The sequence below is a fragment of the Cyprinus carpio genome, chromosome B4 (genome assembly GCF_018340385.1).
Source record: "Cyprinus carpio isolate SPL01 chromosome B4, ASM1834038v1, whole genome shotgun sequence".
Classification (NCBI taxonomy): domain Eukaryota; kingdom Metazoa; phylum Chordata; class Actinopteri; order Cypriniformes; family Cyprinidae; genus Cyprinus; species Cyprinus carpio.
Window position 1 is genome coordinate 8,565,450 of NC_056600.1, and position 17,944 is coordinate 8,583,393.

The 17,944-nt window shown below is 36.7% G+C and overlaps 1 protein-coding gene across 1 annotated transcript in view; it reads right to left on the reverse strand.

Moving 5' to 3' along the window:
- Positions 1 to 4,488: 4,488 nt before the first annotated feature.
- The window catches only part of LOC122136980, a 289,114-nt gene continuing 275,658 nt past the window's right edge, over positions 4,489 to 17,944 (reverse strand). Inside the window, exons 4-10 of the mRNA XM_042721846.1 lie at positions 11,037 to 11,096; positions 10,844 to 10,900; positions 10,651 to 10,728; positions 10,454 to 10,516; positions 10,255 to 10,317; positions 8,702 to 8,764; positions 4,489 to 5,030 (exon numbers count right to left, since the gene is read on the reverse strand). Of these exons, the coding sequence (XP_042577780.1) occupies positions 4,975 to 5,030; positions 8,702 to 8,764; positions 10,255 to 10,317; positions 10,454 to 10,516; positions 10,651 to 10,728; positions 10,844 to 10,900; positions 11,037 to 11,096 (440 nt within the window). The 3' untranslated portion in view covers positions 4,489 to 4,974. The remainder of the gene's footprint in view (positions 5,031 to 8,701; positions 8,765 to 10,254; positions 10,318 to 10,453; positions 10,517 to 10,650; positions 10,729 to 10,843; positions 10,901 to 11,036; positions 11,097 to 17,944) is intronic.

Sequence of the window (17,944 nt, forward strand, 5' to 3'; positions counted from 1 at the left end):
CAACATTCAAAACAGCACACTTCTCCTACAATAACGGACACTCATTTCAAAACTATTTTAACTCTTCTTAACATTTTTTGCACTATAACTATACAAAACAAACAATCAAATAACTAGCCCTTATACACGGCAACTTCACATGGATGTGACAATAGTAAAATGCTGCACTGTTGCTAGGGTGTTCTGAATGGTTGCTAGGGAGTTGCTAAGGTGTTCTGGGTGGTTGCTAGGAAATTGCTATGGTAACCTGGGTGGTTACTAGGATGTTGCTAGGCAGTTGCTAGGGAGTTCTGGGTGGCTGCTAGGGCATTGCTAAGTGGTTGCTAGGGCATTGCTAAGGTGTTCTGGGTGGTGGCTATGTGGTTGCTAGGGTGTTTTGGGTGGTTACTCTCTCATGTTGCTAGGTGGTTTGGTAGTTTTATAGAGTTTTTAACATGTCTAGCATGATTTAGCACTTAGCTAATCACTATTAGCATGTAGCTATTTAGTGCTAGCATGTCTAGCCTGATGGATTCCTGTTTGCTAATATGAGTCAAAAGAGCAAAAAACCCATGTTTCTATGACTATCCAAAGATCACTTTTGATCTGTTTAAATGGAAGTCTATGAAGTGGTTGCTAGGGTGCTGTAAGTGGTTGCTAGGGTGGGGCTATGAAGATTATTGGACATTGCTTATTGGTTACTTGAAAGGATAAGTCAAATGAGTGAGAGAGAGAGTTAGAAAGAGAGAGGAAGGGTTTCCTAAGGTCTTAAGGATAGAGAGAGAGAGAGATCGATTCAATTCACAAACACTCTCTCAATTGTAAGTCTATGTGATTTTTTTTGCCCATTTTTGTCCGCTGTGTGTGTGTGTGTGAGAGCCGGGTGATCTTGTGTCACGAGAACGAGATACAGGTAGATTCCATGTGCAGTGATTGGGAGAGAATCCAGCCAGAACATGTCAAAATCCAGACAAAAATACGAAAACAGCAGATCAAATTCACATTAAACACACTCTGTCAAAGAAGAAACAAAACCAGTAGTTATAGTACAGTGATTTTTTACTGCCATTTTTGCAATCCCACATTACTGTGCAATGAAGCAGTGATTGAAACATCATAGTAGTTCCTGAGGGGGTTTACATGACAAAATTTTGTGTGGAAAAACAATAATAAGTGCTCTGCCTTTGGCATTTGACACTTCATTCATGGGTGTACAACAGTGCGGGAAGAGTTACATGACAAAATTTTGTTTGGAAAAACAATAATAAGTGCTCTGCCTTTGGCAAGCACCACTATTAAAGGTTAAATATCGAACATTTTACCAGAACATATCAGGTCCCACACTGTTTTCTTGAGAGCAACTGTATGTTGTTGTTTGAAGTTGGACACCGTTGAATCTGAGATTATTTCCTCTGCACTGAATCTCTTGTGTCTCTGATGTCTCCTTTGTCCACAAGCAGCTGAGGTAACAGGACCCCCAGCCTCTACACACCCCTGCATCCTTTGTCAAACAGCAGCCTGCAGTCCACGGTCTGTCTGAAGTATCAAAACCTAAGAGGAGAACTCCAACCACCTGACTCCTGTAATCCAGGTGAGAACCAGCAACAAGACTAAATCTTCAGAAGGTTAAGGTTTCTAGTAATATTTACACAACACAGAAGATCATCTGTAACTACGATTACAGGCATAAAACCAACAGCATATCAGTGTTTATCTTTTAAAGGATAAGTGTTTTAGATAATAAGATAATAATGATCTATTCGTTGTTGATGAGTTGCTCTGAAAAGAAATTACATCAAATTACTTTACATTTCATACAGTATATGATGTCTGAATGGATGAAAGTCTGATAAGTGATGCATTAACAGGGTGATGTATGCGGCAACTCACCTGAGCATCTTCCTCATGATCACAGTCACTATCACCCCATCCTCCTGAACTACAGTTCGTCAGTGTTGACTCTGATCTGCTACAGGCCACATCATCTGTCCAGATTGGTCCTGATCCTTTTCCAAAATGAGCATCACCCAGAGCTTGTACAGCTTCTCCACATCCAAGCTCTCTACACACCACTGCAGCATCATCAGTATCCCAGTCATCATCACACACCGTTCCTCACTGTCCATCATGAAGACCCTCCACTCGACCAGCACAGAGGCTGTTATCACTGACCATCCTAACAGTTTTGAAGTCTGTACGTGAAAGAGAGAGATTTAGCCAGTAGAAACAGACTACAATCTTCTGTAGAATATAGCAAAGTTGAAGAACATATGAAGATTTAATTGCAGTCTTTTGCAAAAACCTCAATATCCGTCTGAGATTTTTGTTTTTAAAAGATCATATTTATCAGACTCCTATGAAAATAACATTGGACATTTTTTAATATAAGGCATTCAATAACTTGCTATTACAGTGAAATTACTGAACCTAAACATATGGGAGCCTGATAAAAAATTGCTAATTTAAAACCAAAATATATTAATATTAAACTAAGAACACATTACACACAAATATAAATATATTATTTTTTTGCATTGGAAGCCTTCATATATTCATATGATACGAAGAACACATTACACACAAATATAAATATATTATTCATATCTGGAAAACTAAAGCTGGAGCACAAGCTGAGTGTCAAAGATAAATCATCTTGTCATTACACTGGTTGTCTGTACATACATTGATAAATTAGAAAATATTACTGATAATTAATAGTCTAATGTCTCAAAATCTCTATTTCTAGACTACATAGGCCTCTGTCCAGCTGTAGTGATATAAGGCCATCACAGATAAACTGCTCATTTAAACATGTATCATTTCACCTCTTTACTATTTTGTAGCCTACTACCAGATGTGGTTATAGTGATTATAGAGGAGAGTAAAACGCGTGTCAGACATCCCTCCATCTTCTTCTGCTTGTCACACCGTGTGTTTGATTCTGTCTTAAAGTAGATTGATATATTCTGAAATCAAAAACCTAAACACAACACATAAAATACAAGCACCAATCACTGACCACTCACTTAAATAAAACTCAACTCACAAATTGTTGATATTATATACAAAAAAAAAAAATAAATTATAAACTGAACATTTTAGAGTTATTTTTTGGGACAACTGTACATGATTGTAAGTGCATTTGAACAACACTGCTCTGATGTTCTAACAAGAGCACAATACACAGTATGTTAACACATTATAAAATGAACTGGACTGATTGTGTACAGCTATTCAGGGCTATTCAGATAAGATCTGTAAATAGGCATTGGCTTTTATTCCAAAGATATTAATTTGGCACTATATCAAAGACATATTATCTGTAGTTGTGTATTTAACACTGTAATGTGTAATTCATCCATCAGATGGCAGCAAAACACTTTTTATTATACAGCAGACAAGAGTCTAGTCCTTGTGTCTCAACATGAGGGAGCTTCTTATTGATTAACTTTTTGTGACAGGAAAAATAAATTTCTAGAGAATGTTCATTTATTTGTTCTACATTACAGCTACGAATCTAATTTATTTCATTTAGAGTTCATTTCACAGCACATTCATTTTATTTTTTGTCTTCTGCTATAATGTATTCTTATACAGAATGTTGTAAATACACTGTAGCAGTGAGAGTGATATTTCTGATATTTTCATTCAGTTTTATAATAACAGTCTTTAACGCAGTGTTACCAGACCTTCCCGTTCTCCATGTTCTGTCTCCAGATGAAACTGTCCCTGATTTTCAACATGTTCAAAACAGCTGCAAATACAAAAAGCCTGACCGACATAACCTGCTGGCCAGATGTGGATTTGCCGTTTAAGGGGCTCTAAGCAATGTCAGAACCAGCCCCCCTCGGTACAAATCATGCTCTTGGGGGGTTCCCACACACTTGTGTGATGGTTAAAATTAAAACCACTACTTCTGCTGGTTACCAGAGAAATCATGTAATGATTATTTTCACCAACAGAGGGAGCTGTGAGATTACATGTCTAAATGCAGTAAGGCATGAGTGGCTGATCAGTTATTTGTATTAATGAGCGGTTTAATAAAATGGAAAAAAAATACACCTGCTGCTCCATAATGTTGTTTGTCATCAATGAAGAGGATCTCATAAACTTGTGTGCAGCTTTGAATAACTAAGTACTGCAGGATAATTTCCAAAGAAAAGAATACCCAAAAGTAGAAGAACATGACCTTGGATTCATTTATGACTGCAGCACTTATGTATTGATGAAATTGCTGTGACGTCACACAACAGGCAACTGTGCTTGTTTTATATTGATGGATATGACATGAGCTGCACTGGGATTCTAATATTCTGTTGTTAAGCATTATAAAGTCCTAATATATATATTGTTCTATTATTACATATGGTGTATATATATTTTAAACATGTTACAGTTTGTTGAATTTCACATATAATTCAACACTTCTACAGTAAAATGTAGAATTTAAAAGTAATATATAAGTAAAATATAAAAGCCCAGCAGACAAGCAATATGCATAATTTATTTATTGGTTTATAACACGCCTGATCGCATAAGATAATAATAGTCGATACAGTTGATTTTAGTTGATTGTTGTTTCTTTTCTTTCTATTGTGAAAGTTATTTATCGCATCCAAAATAAATGCAAGCATTTTTTCAGCATTATTCATGAACTCAGTACTTTCTGCAGCGAAGCGGAGGACTGTTACATCACTGATGCTCATTTGGGTTTATTTTTAGGATGTTTTGATTGTCACTGTGTTTGTGCTTTATAATGTAAGATTAGACATTTGACTTCCGGCATCATGTAATCTCTTATTGACATACAAAACATTTTTTTTTTTTGCTATTAAAAAGGCCAAAAAATCCAACAAAATCCCACAAAAGCATAACAGATTTAATACAAAAAATGGGGAAAAATATAAAAACCTGAGATTTGACATCAATAACAATATCAATATATCAATAACTCGAACTTTGTTCAGATGTGTTGAACCGAAGCAGTGGATGAGATCATTGAGCCAAATGACCCCCTTCTTTGTTTGACTCCTCCTCCACATCATCATAATCTGTTATTAAAAACAAAATCTTAAATCATGTCAAATACTATAATTGAATAAATATTTTAAGTCTAAACAACTGGAAAAATATAAAAAATATTCAAATTTAAATAAAGATGATAATAAAATGAGAACAAAAGGGTTACAGTAACTTACCCAACAGTTTCACAACATCACCAACAACAATCACAACATCATAATACTCCTCAACAACCCCCTATCAACAATAACAAAAAAAAAAAATATAATTTCATAAAACAAAACACTATCACATTTGAAGGATCCCTTTTTCCCTTCAGTGACTTGATTACACAGAACACATGATACTCATGAAAACATGAAAAAAAAGGGATAAAAAAAATATATCTCTGCACATCACACCTTACACCCCTAGAGATCAAAATATAATAATAATGATATTATCATAATTCTCTGGTGTGTCAACTACACATAAAAATATGAGTCAATTTAAATGTAAACCAAAAAACCCATTAAGGCAGTAATTAAAAATATTATCTGTAACAATCTTGATTTTAAAGGAATATTATTATTATTAGTAGTAATTATATTATATTATATTATATTATATTATATTATATTATATTATATTATATTATATTATATTATATTATTATTATCATATTATATTATATGCTGTTGTATAATAAGAGAGAATGGTGAACACCTGTCTCCACGATCTGGTTTCAGTCCAACAGTGATGACATCATCATAGTATCCCGGTGTGATTTCCTTCACCATCTCTTCTGCATCAACACACAATATGTTTTGATACAAAAGCCAAATTATGTTCTTTCATCAGAGTTTATTAAACATCTGGTAGTGAATCATGTGATCAGTTAAATAGGTTACTGACCTGATGCAGTCTTGAACTCTTTTGCTAAAAAAGGAGAGAAAACTGTTAATATATAAGTGAACAGCAGTATTTTAATAGTATTGGGTCATTAATCAAATATGTAAAATAATTAGTTCACTTCACTCATTTATTTATTAATTTATGTGAATTCATTAACAAGGGGTCTTTTTTGTGTGGAATTTGGAGTGAATGTGTGTTTCATTTCTCGATCTCCCCTGTGAAAGAGGAGCAGAGCAGTCAGAAACACGTTCATAATTACAAACAGACTGAATCCTCATTTCCTTACCATTATAAAGTAAGACAAAGAGCACAAATATTAATTATTCACATTTAAAAGCATTATAGGCAGAAATCCCTTTTTTGGGCCTATTAACAAACACACAAGTATCCTCACATGAACCCATTCCTCCTTATGACAATCTAAAATACTCACAGGAAGAGATACTCACTGACACACACACACACACACACACACACACACACACACACACATAAACATACACCTGCAGCTCTGAGGTTTTCTGTCAGGAATTCTGTGGTTTGAAGCAGGAGGTTTAACAGGACTAATAATAGATAAACATCAACTGTCTGACAGACTCTTATTAATGCTATTAAATGAGATTGATGGCCCATGTCTCACCCCTCTGAGTGAAGTGATTGTGTCTGTGCTGAATCTCCTCATAAACGGCCTCAGACATCGTCCTGTGTCTCCTCTTAGAGAGAGCTGTGAGTGTAGACAGACAAACCTGCTGTCAGTTTCACAACACATGACTGATCACACACTGAATAAGACACAATATGACAGTCTCTGGATCTCTCCTACCTCTCCTCATCACTCTGTTCTGCTGAATCAGTATAAGCAGTGGCACTAAGAGCAGTAAGAGCACAACTCCCAGAACAATCACAAACACTGGGGGGACAGAGACTAGCTGCGTTCAGAGTTTGTGGAGGAGAAGCTGAAACTGATGTTGACACTGCAAATCTGGAAACACCAACTGATGTCATAATCTGTTGTAAAAGGACGGCAGGGAGTAGTGGACACAAGACAATATCAAGTTGAGAAACACCAATTTTTTCTTACCACCAACTTACCTCACAATCTCAAAATCTGAGGACAGTTCTCTCTCCACCTTCAGAGACTTAGGGATTTAAATCACCCACCAACTACAAGCAGAAAATATTGCTCCGGGTGGTGTTCACAACTGTTGAGATGGGTTAAATGCATAATTCTGAGTAAACCAACTGTAAAACTTTTCAACAAGGTTCAAATACAAGCATTTATAGATATTTCAAGATGGATAAACACTACAGATAATCCTGTCATCATTAAATTATTAGACTGTAAAAACCCAAATTGTTTATAAAATCTAATTGATAATTACTGAATTAATGTAATAAGATACAATTTCTAAATATTACAGATGGCATCTATTCAATTTCTAGTGATATGAGGCCTTTATAGATGAAGTGGCTCATTTAAATGTGTAATTTCACATCTTATTGTCTATGTTGTACTTACCAGATGTGGTTATAGTGATTATGGAGGAGAGTAAAATGAGTGTCAGGCATCCCTCCATCTTCTTCTGCTCATCACACCGTGTGTTTGATTCTGTCAGCACAAGTTTCTCGTCTGCTCTTCAAACACACTGAAGAAACTGGCTCCTGTCAGCCCCCTAAAGAGAGAGAGAGACTCACAGCTGCCAATGACACTCACTGTTACCTTATTAGACACAACAGAGGAAATCATCAAACACAATCAGTGACAAATCAGAAAGCAGCATTTTGATTTTCTCCATATATATTAATAGAGTGTCAGCACTGATGAGCGGGACTCCTCCTCCAGCGTGAAGAGACACTTCACTGAGGACAGACTTGTGTCAGTCAGAAGTCAGTGTGGAGATAAAGTCACACTAAACTTAAAGCAGATTGATACAGAAACAATACAGCTTATATTCAGCATCAAACCTGAACCTGAACACAGCAGATACAAGCTCTGATCACTGACTGCTGACTTACTGAAACTTTTTATTAAAATAGTTGATTTTTGCTATAAATGTATAAATTATAATAAGTTGAGCATATCATTTTATTTTTTTAACAAATGTGCATAAAATTAGGTGGATTTTACTACACTATTATGATGGTCTAAACAAGAGCACAATAAAGTTAGACTAAGCCAGGATTAGGGCATAGTTTAAATTATTACATTTACTCAGCTTTAAAACTCCGGTACTTGCTGCTGTGATGCTGAGGGCTGTTACATCACTGATGGTTGATTGGGCTTATATTTAGGATATATGTCTTCAACTATCACTGTGGCTGTGGTTTATAAAGTAAGATCAGACTTTTGACTTCAGGGGTTGTTAAATGTTTTAATACAAAACATGGGGGAAAAACAAAAAAACCATAAATTTTTCATTTTTTATTAACAACACCAAAAAACAATACAACAAAATCTCACAAAAGCATGACAGTTTTAATACAAAACATGGGTAAAAAATATAAAAACCTGAGATTCAGCATATCAAAAGCAATATTACTCAATTCAGATGTGTTGAACCAAGGCAGTGGATGAGATCATTGAGCCAAATGGCCCCCTTCTTTGTTTGACTCCTCCTCCACATCATCGTAATCTGTTATTAAAAAATAAAATAAAATAAAACTAAACTAAACTTTAATCATGTCAAATACTGTAATTGGATAAATATTTTAAGTCTAAAAAACTGGAAAAATATAAAAAAAATACTGAAATATAAATATCTATGTTATATAAAAAATGACAACAAAAAATGTTATAATAACTTACCCAACAGGTTTGTCACATCTTCAGTGACACTCATGACATCATCATACTCCTCCTGAACTCTCTCTGATCAAGATGTCATAAAACCTCTCAGGGGTTCCCAAACTTTTAAGCCCGCGACCCCCATGATAAATGCGCCCACTAAATATCATAACATATGGTACAAAAAAATGTCCTAATATAAATGCATCTACGGTGAGAAAACATTGTAATTTTCTCAGAATATACATTTAATAATAAGAATCACTTTTCAATTATTTCAAAATGATTTGTTTGAAGCAGTTCTGTAAAACCCTCCCTTCCCTATAAGCTCTAGTTCATTGCTCTTTTGATTGGTCAGCTGGCAGAGTCTTTTTATGATTGGCCTCTTTTCTTCTGTATACAAAGATGCGTGTCAGAAAAAAAATGACAACTCCCATAACCTGAGTCCCTGAGAATGATGGACGATAAACTATGTGGTACTGTGCATGATGTGACAGCAGTTTTATTGCACTTGTATGTGGTACTGTGCATGATGTAACAGCAGTTTTATTGCATTCATTATTATTATTTACTTATTTGTGGTGCACATGTGGGAACGTTGTTATCTTTCATGGACAAGCGTTTAGCAAATCCCACGTTGAACTCGCCAAGATTAGAGAAGCAGTCCTCGGTAAAATGACGAGCACACAACAAAAGGTTCGAATTGTATTGCCGTGGTATCGTGGAAAAAATAATAATTTTAACCACTAATTCTTCACATCATCATCTTTCAACAATCGAAACAAAACAAACTTGCTTTCACAGCGCAGAACACAGCATCTTCTCGACATGATGTAAACACACTAACTAGCAGAAGTGTTTGTGGGCAGGTCAGAGTGTTCGTATTTCGCGAGCAGGCGGGGATTATGCAAATGTATTACCTAGTGACGAATACTGGTAACAGGCAGAAGATCCGAAAATATGACGACTCGTTAACGCGATTCAGAGTCAACTCTTTCTTTTGAGAGACAATAGGTGCGTCCCAAATTGTGTGCTCATGCACTATTCTATGATGTTTTTTAGTATGAATAATGCGAGTAGTGCATTCACACTGAAAATTCCAAAAAGAAAAAGTGCACTTTAAATACCTGGATGATGCACTTAAATAACCGAGAAAACGAAGTGTGGAATGTTGGACACTTCATCCACTCAACTGTCACAGCTTTAATTACGTAGCGAAGGGGAAGGGGCTATCAGACTCCAATTATGAATGACAAAATAACTGCATATAATATAATTCATACACTACATGGTTAAGGAACATAGTGCATAAGTACATAGTGGATGAGTGCATAATGTATAGTGTCTGTTTGGGACAGCTAATATCTTTATTTATCATGCACTTTTTTGATTAACAACTTTGCAGACTGTTTACATTGGAGAATAGCTATGTTAAAAACTGCAAAAAATATATTTTTTGAAAAACCTTATGACCTGCTCATTAAGTGACTTGATTACACAGAACAGATGTCAATACTCATGTAAACATGCAAAGGATGATTATAAAAATAAATAAACAGTTTAGTGCAACTGACCTGTTATCCCTTGAGAGCTCGTTCTATTAATAATGACATCATCATAATTCTCTGGTGCGTTCACTACACATAAAAAATATGAGTCAAAATTAAATAAGGCAAAAAAAAAAAAAAATATATATATTAACACACTAATTTAAAATACTGTCTGTAATGATTTTAGAGGAATATCTAAAAAAAAAATGATTATGTAAAACACCTTTTTTGATATCAGAGTTCTGTCCGCTCGTCATGACATCATCATAGCTCTCAGGTGTGTCTTCTACAAATTCACACATTCATCACAGACACACATTCAATACATTCAGAACAAATTTGAAATATCTGTCTTCAGTGTACTGTAATATTTTAATTTAAAAGTATATTATATGCTCCTGTAGAATAACAGAGTGACACCTGTCTCACGATCTGGTTTCAGTCCATCAGTGATGACATCATCATAGTATCCCGGTGTGATTTCCTTCACCATCTCTTCTGCATCAACACACAATATGTTTGGATACAAAACCAAAATATGATCTTTTAGCAGATCGTGAATTTATTAATCAGTTGGTGATGAATCATGTGATCAATTAAAAACGTCCCTGACCTTTCAGACCACTGCCGTTGGTGACATCATCATAATATGAAGTCTTGAACTCTTTTGCTAAAAAAGGAGAGTAGACTGTTAATATATAATTGAACAGCAGTATTTGAATAGTATTGAGGCATTGATCAATTCATTAAAAAGGGGTCTTCTTTTAATAGAAATGTGAAGTGAATGTGTGCTTCATCTCTCGAACCTGAGAGAAGCTCATCAGCATCTTCATACCCAGAATGCAGTTCTTCAGAGATGAGACTCCCTGTTAAAGAAGAGCGGAGCAGTCAGAAACATGTTCATCATTACAAACAGACTGAATCCTCATTTCCTTAATTATTATGTAGACAACACAGCACAAATATGAATTATTCACATTTAAAAGCATTATAGGCAGATCCCTTTTTTGTTAGGCCTATTAGCAAACACACAAAATGTATCCTCACATGAACCCATTCCTCACTGCCTTCCAGAAATACACACACATCCTGTGCCTACACCGTAGAGAATAATATATGAACACATCCTTATGAAAATCTTAAAAATACTCACAGGAAGAGATACTTACTGACACACACACACACACACACACACACACACATATAAACATACACCTGCAGCTCTGTGGTTTTCTGTCAGGAATTCTGTGGTTTGAAGCAGGAGGTTTAACAGGACTAATAATAGATGAACATCAACTGTCTGACAGACTCTTATTAATGCTATTAAATGAGATTGATGGCTCATGTCTCACCCCTCTGAGTGAAGTGATTGTGTCTGTGCTGAATCTCCTCATAAATGGCCTCAGACATCGTCCTGTGTCTCCTCTTAGAGAGAGCTGTGAGTGTAGACAGACAAACCTGCTGTCAGTTCACAAACACATGACTGATCACACACTGAATAAGACACAATATAACAGTCTCTGGATCTCTCCTACCTCTCCTCATCACTCTGTTCTGCTGAATCAGTATAAGCAGTGGCACTAAGAGCAGTAAGAACACAACTCCCAGAACAATCACAAGCACTGGGGGGACGGAGAGGAGTGCTGGAGGAGTTTGGGGGAGGAGACTGATGTTGAGCGCACTGGAGGAGAACGGGAGGAGAAACTGATGTTGTTGTGGCAGGAGTAGTGGACACTGACAAATCTAGCAAAACAGACACAAACACATATACAATAATGCAAATGATTAATTTAAACAAATATTATCAGCACTGAAATGATCCAGAAATTTTGCCTGACCTACACAGTTGAGTGTAACAAACTTCTTGCGGGAGCAGTAAGTGTGGTTTTTCAGGGAGAGAGGACAGTCCCACAGGTGAATCTCATTCCCTCTGCATTGACCTTTGTTCATCCACACAACACCTTCAACAGCACCAAAGACTGAATTCCCATCAGCCCTCAGTGCTGCTCCACAACCCAGCTGCCTGCAGACCACCTGAGCATCGCTGATGTCCCACTGATCATCACAGACTGAGCCCCACACAGCGTTATGATACACCTCCAGCCTCCCAGAGCACCGGCTCTTATCTCCACTCAGTCTGAGAGGAACATGATCTTAAACACACATTAGTACAAACTTTAGAACATTTACAACAAAACATACACCGAAACTGAAGACAGAGTTGGTTAAATATATAAAATATTTAAAACTGATTTTAAATGCAAATAATCCAGTGCACAGATAATAATAAAATAAGACAAATACAGGCTTGCACAAAGAAACATGAACTAATGTATTATCAGGAAACTTACTTGAACACTGTCTCTGGTGAGGAGATGCTGAACATGTCAGACGACTCCGAGGAGACTCATCACTCTCCGCTGAAATTAAACATTAAACAATCACAAATACTCTCCCCACCTGCTCTGTTTAGTCTTGCAGAAGAAAATAGTTTACTTACCACATACTTATGGCATAGAAAGAAAATATCAATACCAATACCCATAGTTCGAATTACAGGGGGTACTGGGGGGTACTACCCCCAAAAGGACAGCAATATCAGTTTTGGGGGGATCAGAGGTTATAATTGTTAACGAAAACGAATGAAATAACGAAAACTCGGTGGGAAAAAACATTGAAATAAAAATAAAACCGAGGCATATATTACCAAAAAAAAAAAAAAAACTATAACTAACTAAAACTGTAATGTGTGTTTGGCAAAACTAACTAAAATAAAATTAAATTATAGAGTAAATGTTCTTAGTCATCTCCTTTCCCAAGGTCTTTCATTTTTTAACGCTATTTAAAACACGCAGCGTATTCGTTCAGCTGCATTTCCTTTCCCTGCTCTCCCTCCGTCTCTCTGTCACTCATACATCTCTCACATGCGCGCGCGCGCGCACACACACACACACCATAGACTGTAAAAAAATCAAGCGCCATAACCGACACACACACACACACACACACACACACACACACACACAACAGCCCCTCCCCTCCGTAAACACCGCGTCTCCATGAGAACGAGTGTTCGTTCGACGTTGAAAGCAAGTTCGCGAAAGGTTGGTATCTCTATCTCGTGAACACCTTTACACAATCACACATTAAAAAGTGGAATAAAAATATTTTAAAATTCTGAATATAATTTTGTCAGTGTGTTAATGTCGACCCGAGAAGCGATTGAGCCTTCTTTAGAAAGTTAACTAGTCGCAAGTTTGAGGTAAAACACACTTTTTTTTTGTGTGTTTCCAATTCAAAAAAACAAAAAAACCTTTAATCAAAAAATAAAAAAATTTAATTCCTTTTTTTCTTACTTTTACACTGAATGTTTGCTGCTTCAATCCAGATCGACTAGGCTATTGACTGTTTAGGGTAAATTTAGTATAGGGTGTGAATTATGTATAGAAGATGTGACTAAAACTGTGGGGATTGATATGGTAGTGGACCATGATGGTCACAAAAGAAGTGAAGGAGTAGTACCCCCCAATTATAGTGGGGTAATTCACACTCTGCTGAGACCATATTAAATCATTTAAATATCGTCTTACCTGAGCAAGTAATTTTGGCCACTTCATTGTCACCACAGTTATTCTGTCCCCAGAGTGAAGATGGACACTGCCACAGATTTGAATCATGTGGTCGACATTTAAAATTATCCAGCCAGTTAGGAGCTGATTTCACTCTTGCTGTAGAATCAGACAAATCACCAGATCTTCCACAGTTCAGCTCTTGACAGATCAGACTCACTGTGTCTCTGTCCATCTGGTTCCAGCACACATTACCCCAGGATCCATTGTAGAAAACCTCCACATTCCCTTCACAGCCTTCAGTTAACCTGATCTCTTTAAACTCTAGATAGAAATGCAAAAATACCACTGAAAGAAAAACTAAATTGAAAACAAAGGGCACTGTGGACAAATGAATATACTATGAATATGGTGTATTAATTTTAATGGAAAAAAATTCATCAGCATGTCTACCTGAGCACACGACTCCAACATCCTCCTTGTGTTGACAGTCATGTTTTCCCCAGCCTGGAGAAGAGCAGCTCCACAGGGACGTCTCATTCCCCTCACACTCCACCTCATCCAGCCATATGGGTCCAGAACCAGGACCAAACCAGGCTGGTACCTGCTGGTTACTGAGGGCCACTCCACACTGCAGCTGTCTGCACACCACATGGGCATCTTTAATATCCCAGGAGTCATCACACACTGTCCCCCATGAGCCGCTGTGAAAAACCTCCAGCCTCCCTGCACAGTCTCCCCCAGAACCCACCAGCCTGATGGACCCGCGACCTGATATTCAGAGACAGAAAAAACAGTGATTGTACATACGTATTTTTGATCACGAACAAGTGGAGAATCTGCCCAGATGTTGATTTTCTCACCAGTGTTCTTTACTGACGGCTGTTGTGTGGAGCTGCAGTTGAGAGTTTGTGAAGAGCTGCAGTTCTCCAGATGAGCTTTACTGTCTGGAGAGAGTATTTATTTGTGATTTAATATTTATCTAAAATATACTACATTTGTTGAAATGTGTAGTTTTATTCTGAAACCCATGACTTCAGTGTGTCAATGAATGTGCTCACCAGAGCAGATGACTCCAACATCTCGTCTGTGAGAACATTCAGCTCGACTCCATGAAGAGATGGAACATTCTGCGAGTTTTGTTTCATTCCCGTCACAATCAAACACATCAGCCCAGGTTTCATTACTTCCCTCTCCAAACCAGTCTGATCCCACAACAGACACAGCAATCCCACAATTCAGCTGTCTACAGAGGACACTGGCAGCTCTCATATCCCAGCATGCATCACACACTGTGCCCCATTTACCAAAATACTGAAGCTCCACTCTTCCAGAACAAGAGTCTGAACCATTTACTAGTTTAACCTCAGTGTAACCTGGACAAACAACACAGTTCTTACTGAAATCAAACACAATCAGTCAATCAATCAATCAAAAACCAAGAGAACAGAGATAATCTGAGTAATTCTCTAGTTCTAATCTCTGTTTAATACAGTCTAAGATTTCAGATTGTGGTATTGATCAAAGAAATTAATTTTAGTATTTAACTGTTTTCTTTACAAGGTTGAACATTTTACCAGAGCATATCAGTCCTATGCCATTGTCATGGGTGCAGGTTATTTTAGGTGAAGCTGACAATGAACAGCGTCGAATGTGTGATTCGTCTCCTCTGCACTGAATCTCTTGTGTCCACATCTGAGCGTCTCCTTTGCCAAAAGCAGCTGCTCCCAGCACCTGTACAGGAGCCCCACAGTCCAGCTCTCTACACACAACCTCTGCATCCTGCTGGTCAAAGACAGCGTCACACACTGTGTAGCGTTTGTTCTCCTGAAGTATCTCTAATCTCCCAGAACACAGGTGGGATCCATTAACAAGTGTGGGATGACGACCTGTGTTTACATTACATGAGTAAATGATTATTAATTAAACATCTCTACTCACCTGAAACACTAGAGAAAACTGTGTCATTAAATTTTGTATTTTATTATTTCATATAATCTGCACTAATATTATCTGTGGTTTTTTATCTTCCGTTAATTTTTAATGGAAGTGCAGTTTAAAGGTTTAATTTAATATATATTTTATTTTGGCTAATTAATAAACTATAATTAGCTTATACATGTCCGTTGATGAATGGATCATTTACGTAGTTTCATTTGTTAATGAAAAACACAACACGTCACATACGATCATAAATACAATCATAAAGTCAAAACTTAATTGGTTTAATTGTCAGGCGTTTACAATATTTGCAAAATATATAAGGAATAATTGACGACTTTTTCTAATAATTCACCGGCCCGTCGTTTTATCCACTTCTTATAATCCCAGGTTGCTATGGTCACGCAGAGTTGTTTACACATTAAACTCGTAAACATCAGAATATCGTTAATCTCAACAAAAAGATCTCGTGAACACGACAAAACTACGAACATGTCCCTAAAACACATCACATATATATAATTTTATCTTTCGTCTGTAATTTGATAATCTTCATTAAATAAACAACATAAATAAGATTGTCAGATCAGACTGTCTGAAAATACAAAACACATGACATTTAATGGTGATTCTCTTCATCATAGTTTATTTTAAGATAATAAGGAATTTAGATGAATATATTATTATGAACAAAATTAAACAGAGACTGCCTGTTTCATGAGATTGATAGTGATGTTTGTTAACACCAGCATAAATATGTTATTGATTGAGTGTGAATTATGAAAGAGAGATGAAATAACAGACTGAGGTTTGGAGCAGCTTACCTGAACAGATGACACCAGCATCACCATGATAACAGTTCTCTGTGTATACTGTATGTGTATGAAAAAACTGCAGTCTTTCAGTGCAGTCTCTGATCCTCTACATTGTACATAAAACCATTGAAATTGGTCCTGATCCTGGTCCAAATTGAGCTTTACGTGTTGCTTTTACAGCCGTCCCACAGTCCAGCTCTCTACACACCACTGCAGCATCAGTCATATCCCAGTTATAATGACACACTGTTCCCCACTGACCATCATTATAAACCTCCACTCGACCAGCACAGGGATTATCGCCATTCACCAACCTCACACTCACACTGTCTACACCTGAGAGAGAGACAATTAGTGAACATACCAAACATAGTATGTAGTAAAGCGTAACATTACATGTAAATTATTTCAGTTCATTTTAAATAGATTACCTCTGGACTCTGAGTATGTAGCTACCAGAGGTGATGAGTTTTACCATATAACACAGAAACATCAGCATCAGACAGTTCTCCATCTTCTCCTTCAGCTCGACACACACTACTTCATCAACTCAGAACTCAGCACAAGTTTCTCGTCTGCTCCTCAAACACACTGAAGAAACTGGCTCCTGTCAGCCCCCTAAAGAGAGAGAGACTCACAGCTGCCAATGACACTCCACACTGTTACCCTTATTAGACACAACAGAGGAAATCATCAAACACAATCAGTGACAAATCAGAAAGCAGCATTTTGATTTTCTCCATATATATCAATAAAGTGTGGAGCGCTGATGAGCGGGACTCCTCCTCCAGCGTGAAGAGGACACTTCCCTGAGGACAGACTCGTGTCAGTCAGAAGTCAGTGTGGAGATAAAGTCACACTAAACTTAAAGCAGATTGATACAGAAACACTGCAGCTTATATTCAGCATCAAACCTGAACCTGAATACAGCAGATACAAGCTCTAATCACTGACTTCTGTAAGTCTGAACACTTCAAACACTTACACAAACTAACTAGAAAAAAAAACAAATAAAAAATAAAAAAGAATAAAAATAATTAAACCAGTTGTTCTTTATTCTAACCAAGAAAACAATAAAAATATGATTACGTCATAATATGAACTACATTGTTGCTAAAGCTATTTTGATGAGTTTTTATTAAATTAAATATTATCTATTTTCATTAGTTATAACAGCAATAAAAAATAAAATAACAGCAATAATCATGTGTTTAATACTGCGCTGCTGCATTTGTCCAGCAGATGGCAGCAAAACACTTCTTATTGTAAAGAGGATCAGACGAGGGTATTGTCTCTGTGTTGCTGCATGAGGAACTTCTCACCAGTGAAAGTATTACAGGACAGCCTCTATTAAATGGAATGCCAAAGTTATCCAAAATAATAAATACC